Source organism: Eurytemora carolleeae, unplaced genomic scaffold, assembly GCF_000591075.1.
Source record: "Eurytemora carolleeae unplaced genomic scaffold, Eaff_2.0 scaffold323, whole genome shotgun sequence".
In the NCBI taxonomy this organism is placed as follows: domain Eukaryota; kingdom Metazoa; phylum Arthropoda; class Copepoda; order Calanoida; family Temoridae; genus Eurytemora; species Eurytemora carolleeae.
This window is the reverse complement of record NW_019396331.1, coordinates 107,043-123,365: the sequence shown is the minus strand read 5'-3', so window position 1 is coordinate 123,365 and position 16,323 is coordinate 107,043. Positions and strand designations below refer to the sequence as shown.

The 16,323-nt window shown below is 33.9% G+C and overlaps 1 protein-coding gene across 2 annotated transcripts; it reads left to right on the top strand.

Annotated features, from left to right (window-relative positions):
- The first annotated feature begins 7,248 nt into the window (after positions 1 to 7,248).
- On the top strand, positions 7,249 to 15,862 carry LOC111701093 (uncharacterized). Of its 2 annotated transcripts, none has more exons than XM_023472239.1 (10): positions 7,249 to 7,386; positions 7,769 to 7,864; positions 9,598 to 9,628; positions 10,385 to 10,441; positions 10,834 to 10,862; positions 11,136 to 11,202; positions 11,259 to 11,326; positions 12,223 to 12,299; positions 12,479 to 12,525; positions 15,019 to 15,862. In XM_023472239.1, exons 1-10 carry the CDS (start codon positions 7,352 to 7,354, stop codon positions 15,040 to 15,042), a joined length of 531 nt encoding a protein of 176 aa, XP_023328007.1. In that variant the 5' UTR covers positions 7,249 to 7,351; the 3' UTR covers positions 15,043 to 15,862. The 2 variants fall into 2 exon arrangements, with proteins under 2 accessions (XP_023328007.1, XP_023328006.1); XM_023472238.1 differs by having other exon boundaries at positions 11,133 to 11,202.
- The last annotated feature ends 461 nt before the right edge of the window (positions 15,863 to 16,323 follow it).

The following is a 16,323-nucleotide window of genomic DNA, read 5'->3' as shown; positions in this document are numbered from 1 at the left end:
AATTTTTTTTTTGGGGGGGGGCCCAAAAAAAAATGTTTTTTTTTTTGGGGAAGGGGGCAAATTTATTTAATTCCCTCTTCCCCCCCCCCTAACAAAATGTCTAGTTGCGCGCCTGTCTGTTATACGTTCTAAACTTAAAACTGAAAAATCAATTATTTTGTTATGCTGCACTGCTGCACCTCGCGGTCTCTCTAAATTTAACTAGTAATCCCTGGCTTATTGTGAACTTTCAAAACATATTAATATTCATCATATTATTTATTGTAAACTTTTGATATTAATTAGGTGGGGATAATACCCCAAACAGCTAAAGCTAATCAACACCTAATTGCTATAATACATACATATATAGCAAACAATATGAAAATGGTTGCAGATTTTGCCTGTAACAGTACAAATGTGTATTTTTAGCAATAAACTATATCTTATCTTATATCTGTAAACTCCAGTTTGCCCACTTTCTGTTTGTAATCTCCAGTTCTCCCACTTTCTATCTTTAAACTCCAGTTCTCCTACTTTCTATATGTAAACTCCAGTTCTCAGCTTTCTATCTGAAAACTCCAGATCTTCTACTTTTATCTGTAAATTTCAGTTCTCATACTCTCTGTCTGTAAAACTCAGTTCTCCTACTTTCTATCTGTAAACTCCAGTTCTCAGCTTTCTATCTGTAGACTCCAGTTCTTCTACTTTCTATCTGTAAACTCCAGTTCTTCTATTGTCTATCTGTTAACTTTAGTTCTCCAACCTTCTATCTGAAAAATCTAGTTCTATCCTACTTTCTGTCTGTAAACTCGAGTTCTCCTACTTTCTATCTGTAGACTCCAGTTCTTCTACTTTCTATCTGTAAACTCCAGCTCTTCTATCGTCTATCTGTTAACTTTAGTTCTCCAACTTTCTATCTGTAAAATCTAATTCTATCCTACAGAAAGTAGGTCCTACTTTCTGTCTGTAAACTCCAGTTCTCCTACTTTATAACTATAAACTTTAGTTCTCCTACTTTCTTTCTGTAAACTCCAGTTCTACCACTTTTCTATCTGTAAACTTCAGTTCTCCTACTTTCGATCTGTAAACTTAAGTTCTTTTACTTTCTGTCTGTAAACTCCAGTTCTCCTACTTTTTATCTGTGAATTTTAGTTCTCCTACTTTCTATCTGTAAACTCCAGCTCTCAGCTTTCCATCTGTAAACTCCAGATCTCATACTCTATCTGTAAAACCTAGTTCTCCTACTTTCTATCTGTAAACTCCAGTTCTTCTACTTTCTATCTGTAAACTCCAGTTTTCTACTTTCTATCTGTAAACTTAAGTTCTCTCTATCTGTAAAATCTAGTTCTATCCTTCTTTCTGTCTGTAAACTCCATTTCTCCTATTTCTACTTGTAAAATCTAATTCTATCCTACTTTTTATCTGTAATCTCCAGTTCTCCTACTTTATCTGTAAACTCCGTCCCAATTGATGTTTTATTTCATATCTTTCATATCATAAATTTTCTTGGCCCCCTGTAGACCGTCGCCGGTCTAGAATGTATTGCATATAACACAGAATCATTTTTAACAAAAGTCGAAAAGTTAAAGGCAGAAACCGGCCATATTAATGCTTACAGAAATTATTTTATCAATTATAGCCGAAAATTTTTGTAGGACAAGGAAAATAGTATCAAAAAAGCCAGTAAAAACTAAAGAAAGCATGATATTCAGTTTAAAAAAATTGAATTTCAAAAAAGTTTTATTGCAGACACTTTTTAATTAAAAAGATATTACCTTAACGTACGTACTGGTAAATAAAAAACGAATTTCCCCCCTCTTTTTCCCGTGCCCATGTGCCCCCCCCCTTTCGCTACGGACCTGGATACAAAAGTAACAAAGTTATTGTATTCCATTTACCCGGATTCCCTTCATCCTTAGGAAAGTAGTAGATATACATTATACGGAGTTCAGAAAGGCTCTCACGTGTGTGAGTCACGTTTGCTTACATGTTTCGAAGTCTGAGGGGTGAAAAAGTTTACATATTGTAATTTTTTAATTTATTACACAACAACGTAGTATACGCAAATCAAACCGTATTATGGACACTTGTTGGATAGATGAATTAATTACTAAATCTACAAAACTATCATCGTTTTTATACACCCCGCTGAGGAGACGACGGAGAGTAAAGACTATAGACAGACGAGACATTGAAAATGCTTTAGTAATAAGTTAACAACAAGCAGAGCAACACGGCCGGCTGGCAGATTTCGTTGATATGTTTTTGTTTTATTTTGTTTCTTTGTGATTTTTTATAACTTTGTATGATAATATTTGAGGTATCTGCCCAAGAGCGCATAGAAATAAACGTTTATTTATCTATCTATCACGGTCGCGTCGGCCGGTAAATATACACTTATACACTAGTACAAATATATATAGTACACCAGTACCACGAGCGGGGGAAAACAAGCGACCATGAGCCACCACTATTTGGTATATTCCTAGTATACGATTTTTGGACCCCCCCCCAGGCCCCCCCTCCCCCCCCCCTCCTATCAATTTTGTACATGGGTCTGACAGGAAGTGTCTTAACTTATCCTAACCTGTGGCCGCAGCGCTCGGCCCCCTAGCCTGTCCTAGCCGCAGCGCTCGGCCCAGAAAGTGTCTTAACTAACCTAACCCGTGGCCGCAGCGCTCGGCCCCCTAGCCCATCCTAGCCGCAGTGCTCGGCCCAGAAATTGTCTTAACCTAACCTAACCCTAAATAACAAAAAAATAAATAATAATAAATTTGCTGAAAAATAAATGGTCATGTACAAAATTGATAGGAGGGGGGGGGGGGGTCCAAAAATCGTATACTAGGACAGACCCCACTATTTCCCCTTCCGTGCCACATATTAGCTTTTTTTTCTTCCGGCAGCTATAAGCCACCACTATTTTCCCTTCAGGGCCACCACATTGGACTCTTCCGGACTAAACTATCTGTTTTATGGTATACTTAGGGTGTGATTTTCTGGAATCCAGCCGCCTCATCCAAAAAAGCACAACTCAAACCATTTTTTCAATTCTTTACATAAGATTAATATGTTAATATATGAGAAAGAGGTTCGTTTGTTTTATATTTTGGCAGAAAAAGATGGTTAATGAGTGATTTTAAGATGGATTTAGTATGAGTCAGTAATTGAATAATCATTAGGCTTTGTGATATTTTAAGATGCAATACTCAGTCAAANAGCTTGATAATTTTGTCAATGTAAATACAGAATAGCACAGGGGAAGAAACTGCTCCTTGTCTGACACCATTTTGTACATTGAAGGTATTTGAGAATGCATTACCCCATCTAACATTACATTTTTGATTTGAGTAAATGAACATTAAACACCTTAATGCTAGAGGTGAAACACCCCTCTCCAATAACTCTGTGAAGAGCACTTCCCATGACACAAGATCAAATGCCTTACTCAGATCCATTGCACAAGCATAAACTGCTCTACCAGCTCTGTTATAATAATCCACTACAGAGTTGACCCCCCAGCTGCACATTGTAGTACTGGCTAGCTTCTGAAACCCAAACTGAAATTTTAACTGTTGGTTTTGCTAGAAACCTTGGTTCTCTGCAATTGTTAACTAGTTCTTTCTTTGCAAAATATTATCATTAAATAAGCTGCAATTTAAGTTTACTAGTTCAAGACAGAATGCAGCAAATATCGTAGCCATCCCCATATTTGTTTACCTGAGCATACCTAGTTATATTAAACAGGAGCTATGTAATATGATGAAAACATGCATTGTGATTAGATTAACTATGATTACATCATCCATGTTAATCCTTTAAATACAAATATTCAACTTAAACAAAGCTGTAAACATATGTGGAGATAGCTTAACTACATTATTTCTATCCTCACTAATCTCATAAATACATTCATTAAACTTTAACATGCCTGGTTAATACATAACATGATTGTCTTAATCATGTGATATAAGTAACGAGGTAGGAATTGTAATCACGTCAATTCATGTTAACTTGTAACATAAGATATCAAAATTAAGTTAGTTGATATAGTAACTCTGTACTGTTTACTGCGAGCGAGTAATCATTCCCTGTTATAATAAAACAGGTTGGAAGATCAGCCCCTTTTATTTGGGATTGATGTTTAATAGATGGTTTGATAGTGAGGCTTGTTTCTCTGTGTGGCATTTAGAGCACAATTACTAGCTTGTTTGACAGCTATGCTTGTGTCCCTGTGTGGCATTCATAGCATGATTTAAAGCTTGTTGGATAGCTACGCTTGTGTGACATTTAGAGCTCGCTTAGTAGCTTTGATAGCTTGTTGGATAACTATGCTTGTGTGCCTATGTGGCATTTAGAGCTCCATTAATAGCTAGTGTTTGTATTGACATCGACAGATAACGAGATTGCACCCATTGGTAGTGGGGTTGATAGTTCACAAGATTGTAGCTATTTGGATTGTGTCCTGGTTGACTTTGATAGCAGATGGGTTGTACCTGGAAATACGTTTTGAGGACTGCGTGGCATTTAGAGCTTGATTAATAGCTTGTTTGATAGCTACGCTTGTGTCCCTGTGTGACATTTAGAGCTCCATTAATAGCTTGTTTGATAGCTATGCTTGTGTCCCTGTTTGACATTTAGAGCTCGATTAATAGCGCTATAGCCCCTATTTACATTGATAGCTAATGAAATTGCCCCAAGTAGTGGTGTTGATAGATCACGAGATTGTATCCGTGTGGTTCCCTGTTTTGATAAACAGGTTGAGGATTGTCCCTTTAATTTGGGATGGGTAGTTACGGATGTATCCGGGTTTAATTATTGATAGCTAAGTGAAACTGAACTGTACCTTGATTGATATTTGTTAGAGAAACCATTCGGGAGTAGGTTATTTACTACAAGAAGACTCAATACAAACTCCAACTTGTTACAGTTTTACGTGGTTTTTATAGTCTCATACTTAGTGAGTAACTCTGTATTTTCCGCTTTTTAATCCTTTTTCTTCCCCCATTCTATGCTACTATGTTAGAAGAAGAAATATGTTTGTCTTATGAGGAAGGATTCTTTAAATTAAAATTATTAGCGCTAAAGGCTGACCCCGCTCGGCTCTTCACATCTCAAAAATCTCTAAATAAAATACATATTATCAGTTCTATGTTCTACATGTCTCTTCATGCAAAGATAGACAATGACCAATTTACAACAGTACCCTTGTATTGATTGATATTGTGGCTTTAAAAAGTGTTATGAGGTGTTAAATTCTGATAACTCTCAGGGGCGGATACAGGATTTAAGTGAGGGGGGAGGGGGCAAGATTTTTTAGGAACAAAAAAATTCATTATTAGGGAAAAAAAATGGTGACACAGGCGAAATTTTTTTTTGACCTAATAGACTCAAAAAGAGTCAAAATTAATGACTAAAGACGAACAAACTAGATTTTTAACTTTTTATACATTATAGTTTATTAAGACAGATATTTTTCCTGTTTTGCACTAGGGTTTCTTTCCCTTAAGGTAGTAAGTAGTAAGTAAGGCTATGTAAGGTAGTTGAACTTAGTATGCAGTGTTATGGAAAACTTCTTTCGGATTCATTTGAGACATATTAAACTTTTTAAAGATCTGTAAATCCTGAGTTTGAGCGCAAATTCGACGTTCAAAACTCCTACTTTGGGGGTGAATACGTTTTCAGAATTAGTTTTTTTTTAATTATTAAATAACGACAACGAAAAATAAAGTAAAAATTATACAGTAATTTAATTAGATGGATAGGAACATATTTCACAAAAGAAATTTGTCAATAAATCAATGCTAAAATCGATTATTTCGTTTTCATTATTATATTGAATTTCTAATTTTCTTTGAATTTATTCGCAGATTTCTTCAAATTCTTTAAATGTCGTCTTTTCAATAATAATAATAGAAAATCTGCCAACATCTTTGTGAATAATGAGAAACCAGAATAATGAGATAATAGAAACTAATAATTGAACATAATTACTTATTTTCGATGATAAGATTTATTTTTATTTTCTCAAATTGTTACAACATGACGTCTGTAGTTTATTGTAGAATATTTTTACATTTTATGTCGTCGTTAATTAAAAATTTAAAAAAAACTAATTCTGAAAGCGTATCCACCCCCAAAGTAGGAGTAGTATTGAACGTCGGCTTTGCACTCAAACTCAGGATTTACCAATCTTTAAAAAGCGTAATATGTCTCAAATGAATCCTAAAGAAGTTTTCGACAACACTGCGTACTCAGTTCAACTACCTTACATAGCCGGTCACTCCCTTTAAGCATGCTATTGAGAAGCTATTACGAAAATAGGAACAAAAAATTCCAAATTCAGGGGGGGGGCGAATACCCCCCGCCCCCCCCCTATATCCACCCCTGATAACTCTTATATGCTTTCCTGCAGTAGGAATGTGCAAGTTGCTTTTCTAGAAAAACTACAATAAGTTAGAAAAACTAAGTTGTCTTGGCCCCATTATTAACCAAATAAAAGTTTCAAAAGTACCGTTGTGAATTGGGCTTGTCCTTATTTTTAAATTGAAGGCCACTTAAATACGACGAAAGTCCTCTCATGAAAAGAACTTTAAACTATAATACGACAGTAACACAAAACTAGCCTGTCTTTATAAAACAAGTCTGTGACGGTTGACCCACAGCAATAGCAGATTAGCAGATAAGAAGGGTCATTGGCAATGAGAGGAAGAAATAGGTGTAATCGATTCTGATAGAAAAAGGAAATACATTTAGACCAATTATAGATCTGAAAAATAATAGAACTTCCTACAAGACATCCCAAGAAGTCACCTTTGTCTAGACATAGGGAAAGGGTCAAACTAATTGGAAATTACTTTTATGACTTTGTGACCTAGTACCTCCTATTTGTGATTTTACGCCTTAGTGTTAGTAATCAAATGTATTTGGTTTCACATTAGAAATTTTTAACTTTTTAATACCTTTTAAGATAAGAGTTTTGCGAATTAAACATAGGTTTCAATTAAACGTGAAATTAACATTAAAATTTTGTTTAACTGACATAAATCCAGACTTCTATAAAAAGTTGAATCAATTTTCAAGACTGGATCAACAAGAAGTGTTGCAGAAGATTTTCAAGTATTACTTTTGAATTTCCAAAAATTTTAAGATTGAATTTTATTGAAGGCCTGGACATCAAATTGGGCAAAATCGGTTCTGCTGTTTTGTCCATTATTCGGTTCAAACTATAAATATTTCAGTTGACGTCACTTTTCGACATTTATAATTATAAAGAATTATATTTCAGAGATGTAGTTAGAAATTCCTTAAAGGATACACCTGAAGTGGTGATAAATATCCAGTGGGAAAGGATACCCGCAAGGAACTAAAAATGGATGTAAATCTGGGTTACATGGATGGAAACAGGTATCGTGCACATTAATAGGACTGATTTTTAAAATTTTAAGCGACTTTCCATTTAAAAAGAGGCAAGCCACCTAACAGAGAAACAACAATAGAAAACAATCTCTTTTATAAGATTTTTATATTTTATTTATTCTTTAAAGTTGCTAACTGTAAATCGAACATGTTGTAACAGTATGGTCACTTGAAATTACTTCTGTAGTCCCATTGTGGAAGCAATTATTTGAAATCTTTATTTAAAGGGTTTTCCCCTTTGATTTCTTTTAACGTGTTGTTAGTGGCGGTGCTTAGGATTAACTTCATATTGATGCCAACCCTGGATCCGTCCCGTAAAAATGGATCCGGATCTTGAACACTGGTTGGTGAATAAATTTAATTTGTCTAGATATCGTCTTCACGATGGAAGCTTGTGGAAGTTAAAGAAACTAAATTCTGCTTTAGACTCTGATATTGATCTTACACTCAGGAGTAGAATTCTCAGGTCAGAGTACACAATGCAGTGTAGAATTTTTAGTTAAGAGTACACAATGCAGGTAAAATTCTCAGGTAAGAGTACACAATGCAGGGTACAATACTTTAAGGAAACACAATGCAGGGTACAATTCTCAGGTTAGAGCACACAATGCAGGGTACAATTCTTAGGTTAAAGTACTCATTACAGGATACAATTATCAGGCTAGAGTAAATAATGCAGGATACAATTCTCATGATAGAGTACATAATACAGGATACAATTATCAGGCTAGAGTACATAATACAGGATACAATTATCAGGCTAGAGTACATAATACAGGATACAATTTTCAGGTCAGAGTACATAATATAGGATACAATTCTCATGATAGAGTACACAATGCAGGGTATAATTCTCAGGTTAGAGTACACAATACAGGATACGGTTCTTTGGTAAGAGTACATAATTCAAGGTACAATTCTCACTTCTCAGATTAGAGTACATAGTACAGGATTCAATTCTCAGGTAAGAGCACACAATTCAGGGTATAATTCTCGTTTGCACGTACTCAGTACAGGATACCATTCTTAGGTTAGAGTACATAATAAAGGATACAATTCTCAGGTTATAGTACATAATACAGGACACAATTCTCAGATCCGAGTACATAATACAGGATACAATTCTCAGGTTAGAGTACATAGTACAGGATACAATTCTCATGATAGAGTACACAATGCAGGGTACAATTCTCAGGTTAGAGTACACAATACAGTATACGGTTCTCTGGTAAGAGTACATAATTTAAGGTACAATTCTCACTTCTCAGATTAGAGTACATAATACAGGATTCAATTCTCAGGTTAAAGTACATAATACGGGAAACAATTCTCGGGTTAAAGTACATAATACAGGATATATTTCTCAGGTTAGAGTACATAATACAGGATACAATTTTCAGGACAGAGTACATAATATTGGATACAATTCTCATGATAGAGTACACAATGCAGGGTAAAATTCTCAGGTTAGAGTACACAATACAGGATACGGTTCTCTGGTAAGAGTACATAATTTAAGGTACAATTCTCACTTCTCAGATTAGAGTACATAATACAGGATTCAATTCTCAGGTTAAAGTACATAATACGGGAAACAATTCTCGGGGTTAAAGTACATACTACGGGAAACAATTCTCAGGTTAGAGTACACAACACCGGGTACAATTCTCAGGTTAGAGTACATAATACAGGATACAATTTTCAGGTGAGAGTAGATATACAGGAAACAATTCTCAGGTTAGAGTACTTAATACAGGATAGTATTCTCAGGTCAGAGTACATAATACAGGATACAATTCTCCGGTTAGAGTACTTGATACATATTCTCAGGTTAGAGTACATAATACAGGATACAATTCTCAGGTTAGAGTACTTAATACAGGATACTATTCTCAGGTCAGAGTACATAATACAGGATACTATTCTCAGGTTAGAGTACATAGTACAGGATACAATTCTCAGGTTAGAGTACATAATACCGGATACAATTCTCATATCACACTCAACTGAAATTTCCAGCTTAGGTTAAAATTCTCTATAGTGGGTACAGGGTACAATTCTAAGGTACGATCACTGAACAGTACACTGCTTAGGTATAATATCTGAGGGAGCTACAAGGTTAATTCTTCAAAGAACCTTCACATCCCGAGATTTCGATTGTCAACATTTTTCGAATTTTTTAATGATGTTTTTTTTTAGAGAGAAAGTGCTTGACAACCAGATTATACAGGTCAAATTTTTTAAGTAATAGATTTTCATTATATGATGTGTGAGCGCTTAAGATCCATTTAATTTTGATGCGGATCCGGATCCAGATCCTGGATTCGCACTGAAAAAAATTGATACGGATCCAGATCATAAACTTATCTCTAAGATTTGCTGAATTTTTTAACAAAGCAGAATTGTCAAATTACTTTTCTTCTTTTTTTCCGCTTATTTTTATGCTAAAACTTGATTAACCATTCGGAGATCAGGAAATCTTTATAATAATTTTTTCAACAGTTGGGATTTGGGTTTTGAGAGTGAAAAAGTTTTTATTTTGCAGTTTTTGGTTGATATTTTGTCCCTTGGATCCGGATCCGGTTCCAGGAAGTCAAAATCAAATTATAGATTGTTTTAAAAGTTGGTATATGTTTCAAAACGCGTCCAAGATCCGAATTCGTGACATTCGTGCGAAAATGAAAAACCTTGAATTGGTTTGAAAATGTTATGGGTTTTTATTGAAAATGAACAGTTCCTCACAGTTTTAATTTAAGAAAAGAAGTAAATAGTGTTATTTGTAGTTCTCGTTGTGCTTAATAATATTTTGGAAATAGTTTCTTTAATTGATATTTGCTCTCGAGTTAAGAAGAGTTACTAAAATATTTGTGCCCAAATCTGACACTCAGTGTCAGATTTGGAAAATAAGCACGGTTTGGAATTGTCTTCCCCTGAAATGATAAATGAAAATTAATATTTTGTTGAAAATTTAAATATTTGATTGCAGGCGTTAGTTCATCTTCGTCCCGAGATAGATCTTGTTATGCTTGAAGAAATTATCCAGGGAATTCATAAAAAATGTTCTTTTTTTCGGATGTGGGGAATTTAAACTTCATTGATGCTTTGATATCTGTCCGTTTAGAAAAGGTCAAAAAAAAGTTTTAAACAAAACATAATTTATATTGTGCCAAAGTTAAGGGAGCAAATATTTTTCATTGGAAAATTTATAAGTATTCATTAACCCAGAAAAACCTTTCACCCTCGCTGCCCTTACGCCGAGGTTTTATAGAAGACAAAAAAATTAAAATTATTATATGTATTTTGTTCAAAATGCATCGATAAATGTAGAATGTAGATACAATTTAAATACTTGAATTAGGAGCGGTTTACCTATGTTGAAAGGTGGCGACGATGGTGAATCTTTGAATTTTTCAATTTTGGAATTCTTTTTTACAGATTTTATGTAAGCTAACTGCACAAATAGAGTAAGTTTTACAAATTAATTTATTAGTTTATTTTTCATTACAAGTTTTAAGAAAAAGGACATTAAAAAAAGTGGGGGAGGGGGTTACTGTATTGATTAAGAATATATGAAAAATGTTCTACGTTAATTATGCTTATACATACAATGTTAAACGTAGAAATATACATAAATACCTACATGTATGTATATTGAATATTATTCATGCATTAAATGCATAATATCTGATAAGTGTAAAATGTATATACTAAATGTACAATATACTGCACTCTAGTAGTATGGGCGAAATGTTAGAACCTGTAACAGAACAACTGTATTCAGAGCACAAACTTTACCTCTCTCAGGTAGTAAATAAATATAAAAAAGTTTGTTTCAGAATAAACAAAGTTATATTTTTTAGGTTAAAGATGTTTTTAATGAACCGAAGTTTACCTGGCCAATACTTAAACTTCTAAAGCTTTACATCAGGAAACTATGTCATCCTGATATATTCTTACCAGATATCAATAAATGCCCCCCCCCTCTAGATATATACAGAATGCTAATCAGCTTTCACAAGCTGGGCTAAGTAGACCTATAGTCGTACCGGCACGACATGCTGTATTCATAAAAAAGGTTTTGACTGTTATTTAACAGCCAATTGTTACTTATAATAACCATTTTGGGATTAAGTTAAAACATTTTGCTTCTTGGATACTGTAAAGGTACACATTCAGTTCAGTTACCTTGCAAGCACTACTTTATCTCTCCTTCAAACAAAACTAGCAGAAAAAATAGTAAACGAAATTTTTTATGTTCTTCACTCTTCAGTTTCAGATTTGAAAAGTGTCATAGCTCTGAGTTCTAAGGGGGCACTGCCCCCCTTGCCCCCCCCTGTATACGCCCTTGAAAATATCGCATATTCTAACCTTCAATTGATTTCTGTATACTCTCTTATTTCAGCCCCCCCCCCCTATTCGATTGTAATTTTTAACACTTGTTTAATTAAGAAAATCTACGGTTTTCAGTAAAGATTATTTTGTGTTAACTGTATCTAAAATTGGCAAAAAGCTTCCGGGCCTGTTGATTTCGAATTTTTAGTTTCTTCTAAACTTTTAAGGAGGAGTGGGGTAAATAGTTAAATTTATTTAGGAAATATATTAAGATATTTGAGTAAAAAAATCATCGGGTTTGACTTAAATTTAGAAAATTAATTGAAAAAACTGAATATGATAAATTGTATCTGTTCTTATTATTTAGACATAACACAATTATTATCAAAAATTATATTTTGAGGTAAATTTTTAGTTTTGTAATGAAAAACGAAGGTTTTTAGTTGGCTAATAATATTGTTAAATTGTAAGAATGATATGGTGTGTGTGAAGTGAGCTGGATAAGAATGAGAATGAGAAGAAGATTGAAGATTGTTTAGTCTTGGTACAGAATCTGCTCAGCATATCAGGGATAAAACACAAAATATTTTCACAATTTATATCGTCACTTATACGGTTCTTAATTTGGATGTAAAATTCAACAGCAGATTTAACCAAACAGTATCCAGAGCTTGATGGGTTAAAACACTTTTTTTGCTTTCAATAATGGCTGAAATGTTCAAATTGAGTTTGTTTGTTGTTTTATCAGAGCACTATGCTGGAACTATGGCTGCTGCAGTTATTGCAAATCTTCAGGCAAATAAATTCATCTGTATACAGGGTGTCTAATAAATACATCTATATACAGGGTGTCTAATCAAAACGGGAAGAAGGGTCTACAGACAAGTTTTGAATCGGATTAATAAGATTGAGACCATTTTAAAAATCTACGTATAATTTTCGTTGCAAGTCAAATTTTAGGTTTTTAGATCTTAAAATAACAATTATACAGGCTCCTAAAGTTTCCAACTGGAATGAGTAATTTGGTAAAAATAAGATAATCTCCGTTTGCACAATCTATATATACATTTGGCTTGTCTGTCTGTTTGTTTGTATCCAATAAACGTCAAAACGACTGAACCGATCGGGCCCAAATTTTGTGTGGGACCTCACGTGACCCCCAGGGAAGGTTTTCGAATTATCAAAATTTTAAAAAATTGTGTTTAAACGTTTTTTATTTTTGTATAATTTAGAAAAAATATTATGAAATCCGCAAACTTTTTTGTTTTTGTTTTATGCTGTACGAAGAGAAGATGCTCACAGATAAAGCCACAATTAAAAGTTGAAATAGAAGATGGGCGCGAAGCGCCCTAAAAGCCTAGTTTTGTATAAGTGTCTACATTACAGACTTGCTTGTAATTGGATTATCAAGATTGAGACCATTTTTGATATTTACGTACAATGTCCGATTTAATGATTCCAATTTTAAGCTTGTAGATCTAAAGATAACAATTCTATAGACTCAGCTAAAGTTTCCAACTGGAGCGAAGTAAAAAGGATAATCTCCGTTTTCACAATTTATAATCAATGTTAGGTTACAGTTTATTACATTACAATGGTTTATTTTAGATAAGCCTAAAATTCGGATCATTGAATCGGAAATTGTACGTAGATATAAAAAATCGTCTTTGAAAATCCGATTACAAACAAGTCTGCACAGACCCTTATGTGCTAACGGAGATTATCTTTACTTTTACCAAATTTACTCACTCCAGTTGGAAACTTTAAGAGACATTAAAATTGTCATTTTTAGATCTACAAGCCTAAAATTGGACTCATTGAATCGGAAATTGTACGTAAAAGACACATTCTAAGTCACGTTCTGTTTGGACCAATTTCTAAGTCAGAACTCTAAGTCTCAATTACATCTAAGACACATTCTAAGTCACAATCTTAGTCAAAATCATGTCTCAGTCGCAATTTTTGGGCTACAACACGCATAAGACACATGCTAAGACACAATTCATAGTCACAATTATGATTGAGTCACGTTTTTTTTAGGCTACAATATGTATAAGACACATTCTAAGATTCTAAGACACAATTCTTAGTCACAATTACTATGATGTCTAAGACTCTTTCTAGGTCTCAATTCTAAGTCACAATTACGTCTAGGACACATTTTCAGTCACCATTCAAGGTCAATAATATGTCTAAGTCACGTTTTTTTAGGCTAAATCCTTTAAAAGACACATTCTAAGTCACGTTCTGTTTGGACCAATTTCTAAGTCAGAACTCTAAGTCTCAATTACATCTAAGACACATTCTAAGTCACAATATTAGTCAAAATCATGTCTCAGTCGCAATTTTTGGGCTACAACATGCATAAGACACATGCTAAGACACAATTCATAGTCACAGTTATGATTGAGTCACGTTTTTTTTAGGCTACAATATGTATAAGACACATTCTAAGACACAATTCTTAGTCACAATTACTATGATGTCTAAGACTCTTTCTAGGTCTCAATTCTAAGTCACAATTACGTCTAGGACACATTTTCAGTCACCATTCAAGGTCAATGATATGTACGTCTAAGTCACGTTTTTTTAGGCTAATTCCTGTAAAAGACACATTCTAAGTCACGTTCTGTTTGGACCAATTTCTAAGTCAGAACTCTAAGTCTCAATTACATCTAAGACACATTCTAAGTCACAATCTTAGTCAAAAGTATGTCTAAGTCACAATTTTTAGGCTACAGCATGCATAAAACACATGCTAAGACACAATTCCATGTCACAATTACAATCATGTCTAGACGCTCTCTAGGTGACAATTCTTAGTCACAATTATGTCAAAGTCACGTTTCTAGGCTATACTATGTATAACTACGTCCAAGACATATTCTAAAACACAATTCAAGGTCAGAATTATGTCTAAGTCACGTTTTTTAGGCTACAAGATGTATTAGAAATAAATCTTAGTCAAAATCATGTCTAAGACACAACTAATGTCATAAACATGTCTAGGAAACATTCTAAGTCACAATTCTAATGACAAATTATGTCTAGTTCACGTTTTTAGGCCATATTATCTAGCAGACACATTCTGAGTCACAAATTTTATGACCTAATTATGTCTTAAGTCACGTTTTTTACTCTACATTATGTATAAGACATATTCTAAGACACAATTCTAAGTCACAGTTCTAAGTCACAATTCTAAGTCACAACCCTAAGTCACAAGTCACAATGATATAAAGGTCAAATTTATCTCAATTTTAATTTTTTTTTTTTTTTTTTTTTAAGTGTAGAACAGCCTTAGAAAAGTGACTTAGAGTCCAATAACTTGTGATTTAAGGTCAGTAACTGTATGAAATTTGCACTAATTTTACTAGTATGGGTAGCCATTAAAACTAGATAATAATTGATCCATTAATGTCATATTCTATATCATATGGGGCACTTTAAAGTTTTCTAAAATCAATCTGAAATGTCTGAGAATCTTTCTAAGTTGTCACAACTTTTGAGACCAAATTATGTCACAATTCTAAGTCACCATTTGAAGACAAACTCAATAGACCTAATCATGTCTGAGACACATTTCTAAGTCACAGTTTTGTCTAAGACACATTCTAAGTCACAATTCTGAGTCTTTATAAGGTCTGAAGCACCATTTCAGTCACACTTATGTCCTAATTCACAGTTCTCCCCTCTAAGTGACAGTTCTAAGTCAAGGCTTTTTTTTCAGACCAATTTGTGTCACAGCCTTGTCTAAGACACTTTCTAAGTCACAAAAACACCTTCTCAGTCCCAATCATGTCTAAGTCACATTTGTGGGCTTGTGGAGCCCCTGATCTGCATACTGCAGTACTGTGTGTACTGCAGCCTGATTCTAGAACAATTCACCTTAGTATATAGACTCTTTGTATATTATTTGAAAGACAGTATTCTACAGTAGCTTGTCTTGTTCACTTGACAGTAGTTCTAAAGGCTAAATTCTGTATAAGACACAACTCTTGTGACAAAACTATTCCTTTGTCATGCTTGGTAAGGCTTAACCATGTCTAAAACACATTGTCAGTCACAGGCACAAGTCACAAATATGTTTAAGCCTGTTCTTGGAGACAAAATTATGTCTAAGACACTTTCTAAGTCTCAAATTATAAGTCACAATCATTTCTAAGTCTCATTTTTCTCGTTCAATTTTGTATAAGAGTTTGACTCTTGCCAAAAATTGCCCTTCTCAGTTTTTTCTGAAAAGCATCAAAAATGATTTTTGACCTGAAATATTAAGAATTTCTTTCTTCTTGTTTTAAAACCAATGAGGAAATGTTTGTGGAGTTAAATCCATCTGAAAAGCACAGGGAAAAACAATGCTTCCTAATTCTTAGCTTATGAAGTCATAATTTGACTGGGAAGTTAATATTTTCTTTAAAAAAAGTGATTAAGGCATCAAATTTGATTGCTCCTTGCTTATGATGCTTTCAAATGTTGATTATGATGCTTTCAAATTACACTTTGGATGCTTTACTACACGGTCAAAGCATCAAAAGTGTTGAGATTGAAAGACCCTCAAACTCTGTCCCTCTAACAAACCTGATTTGCATTCAA

Excerpts from the sequence above, each read along its gene's own strand:
- LOC111701093 (XM_023472238.1), top strand. The coding sequence starts at position 7,352 with ATGGATGTAAATCTGGGTTACATGGATGGAAACAG. Across the intron at positions 7,865-9,597 it reads CTCAGGAGTAGAATTCTCAG|AGAGAAAGTGCTTGACAACC; the intron begins GTCAGAGTACAC and ends GTTTTTTTTTAG. Across the intron at positions 11,327-12,222 it reads CTTCTAAAGCTTTACATCAG|TGAGCTGGATAAGAATGAGA; the intron begins GAAACTATGTCA and ends GTGTGTGTGAAG.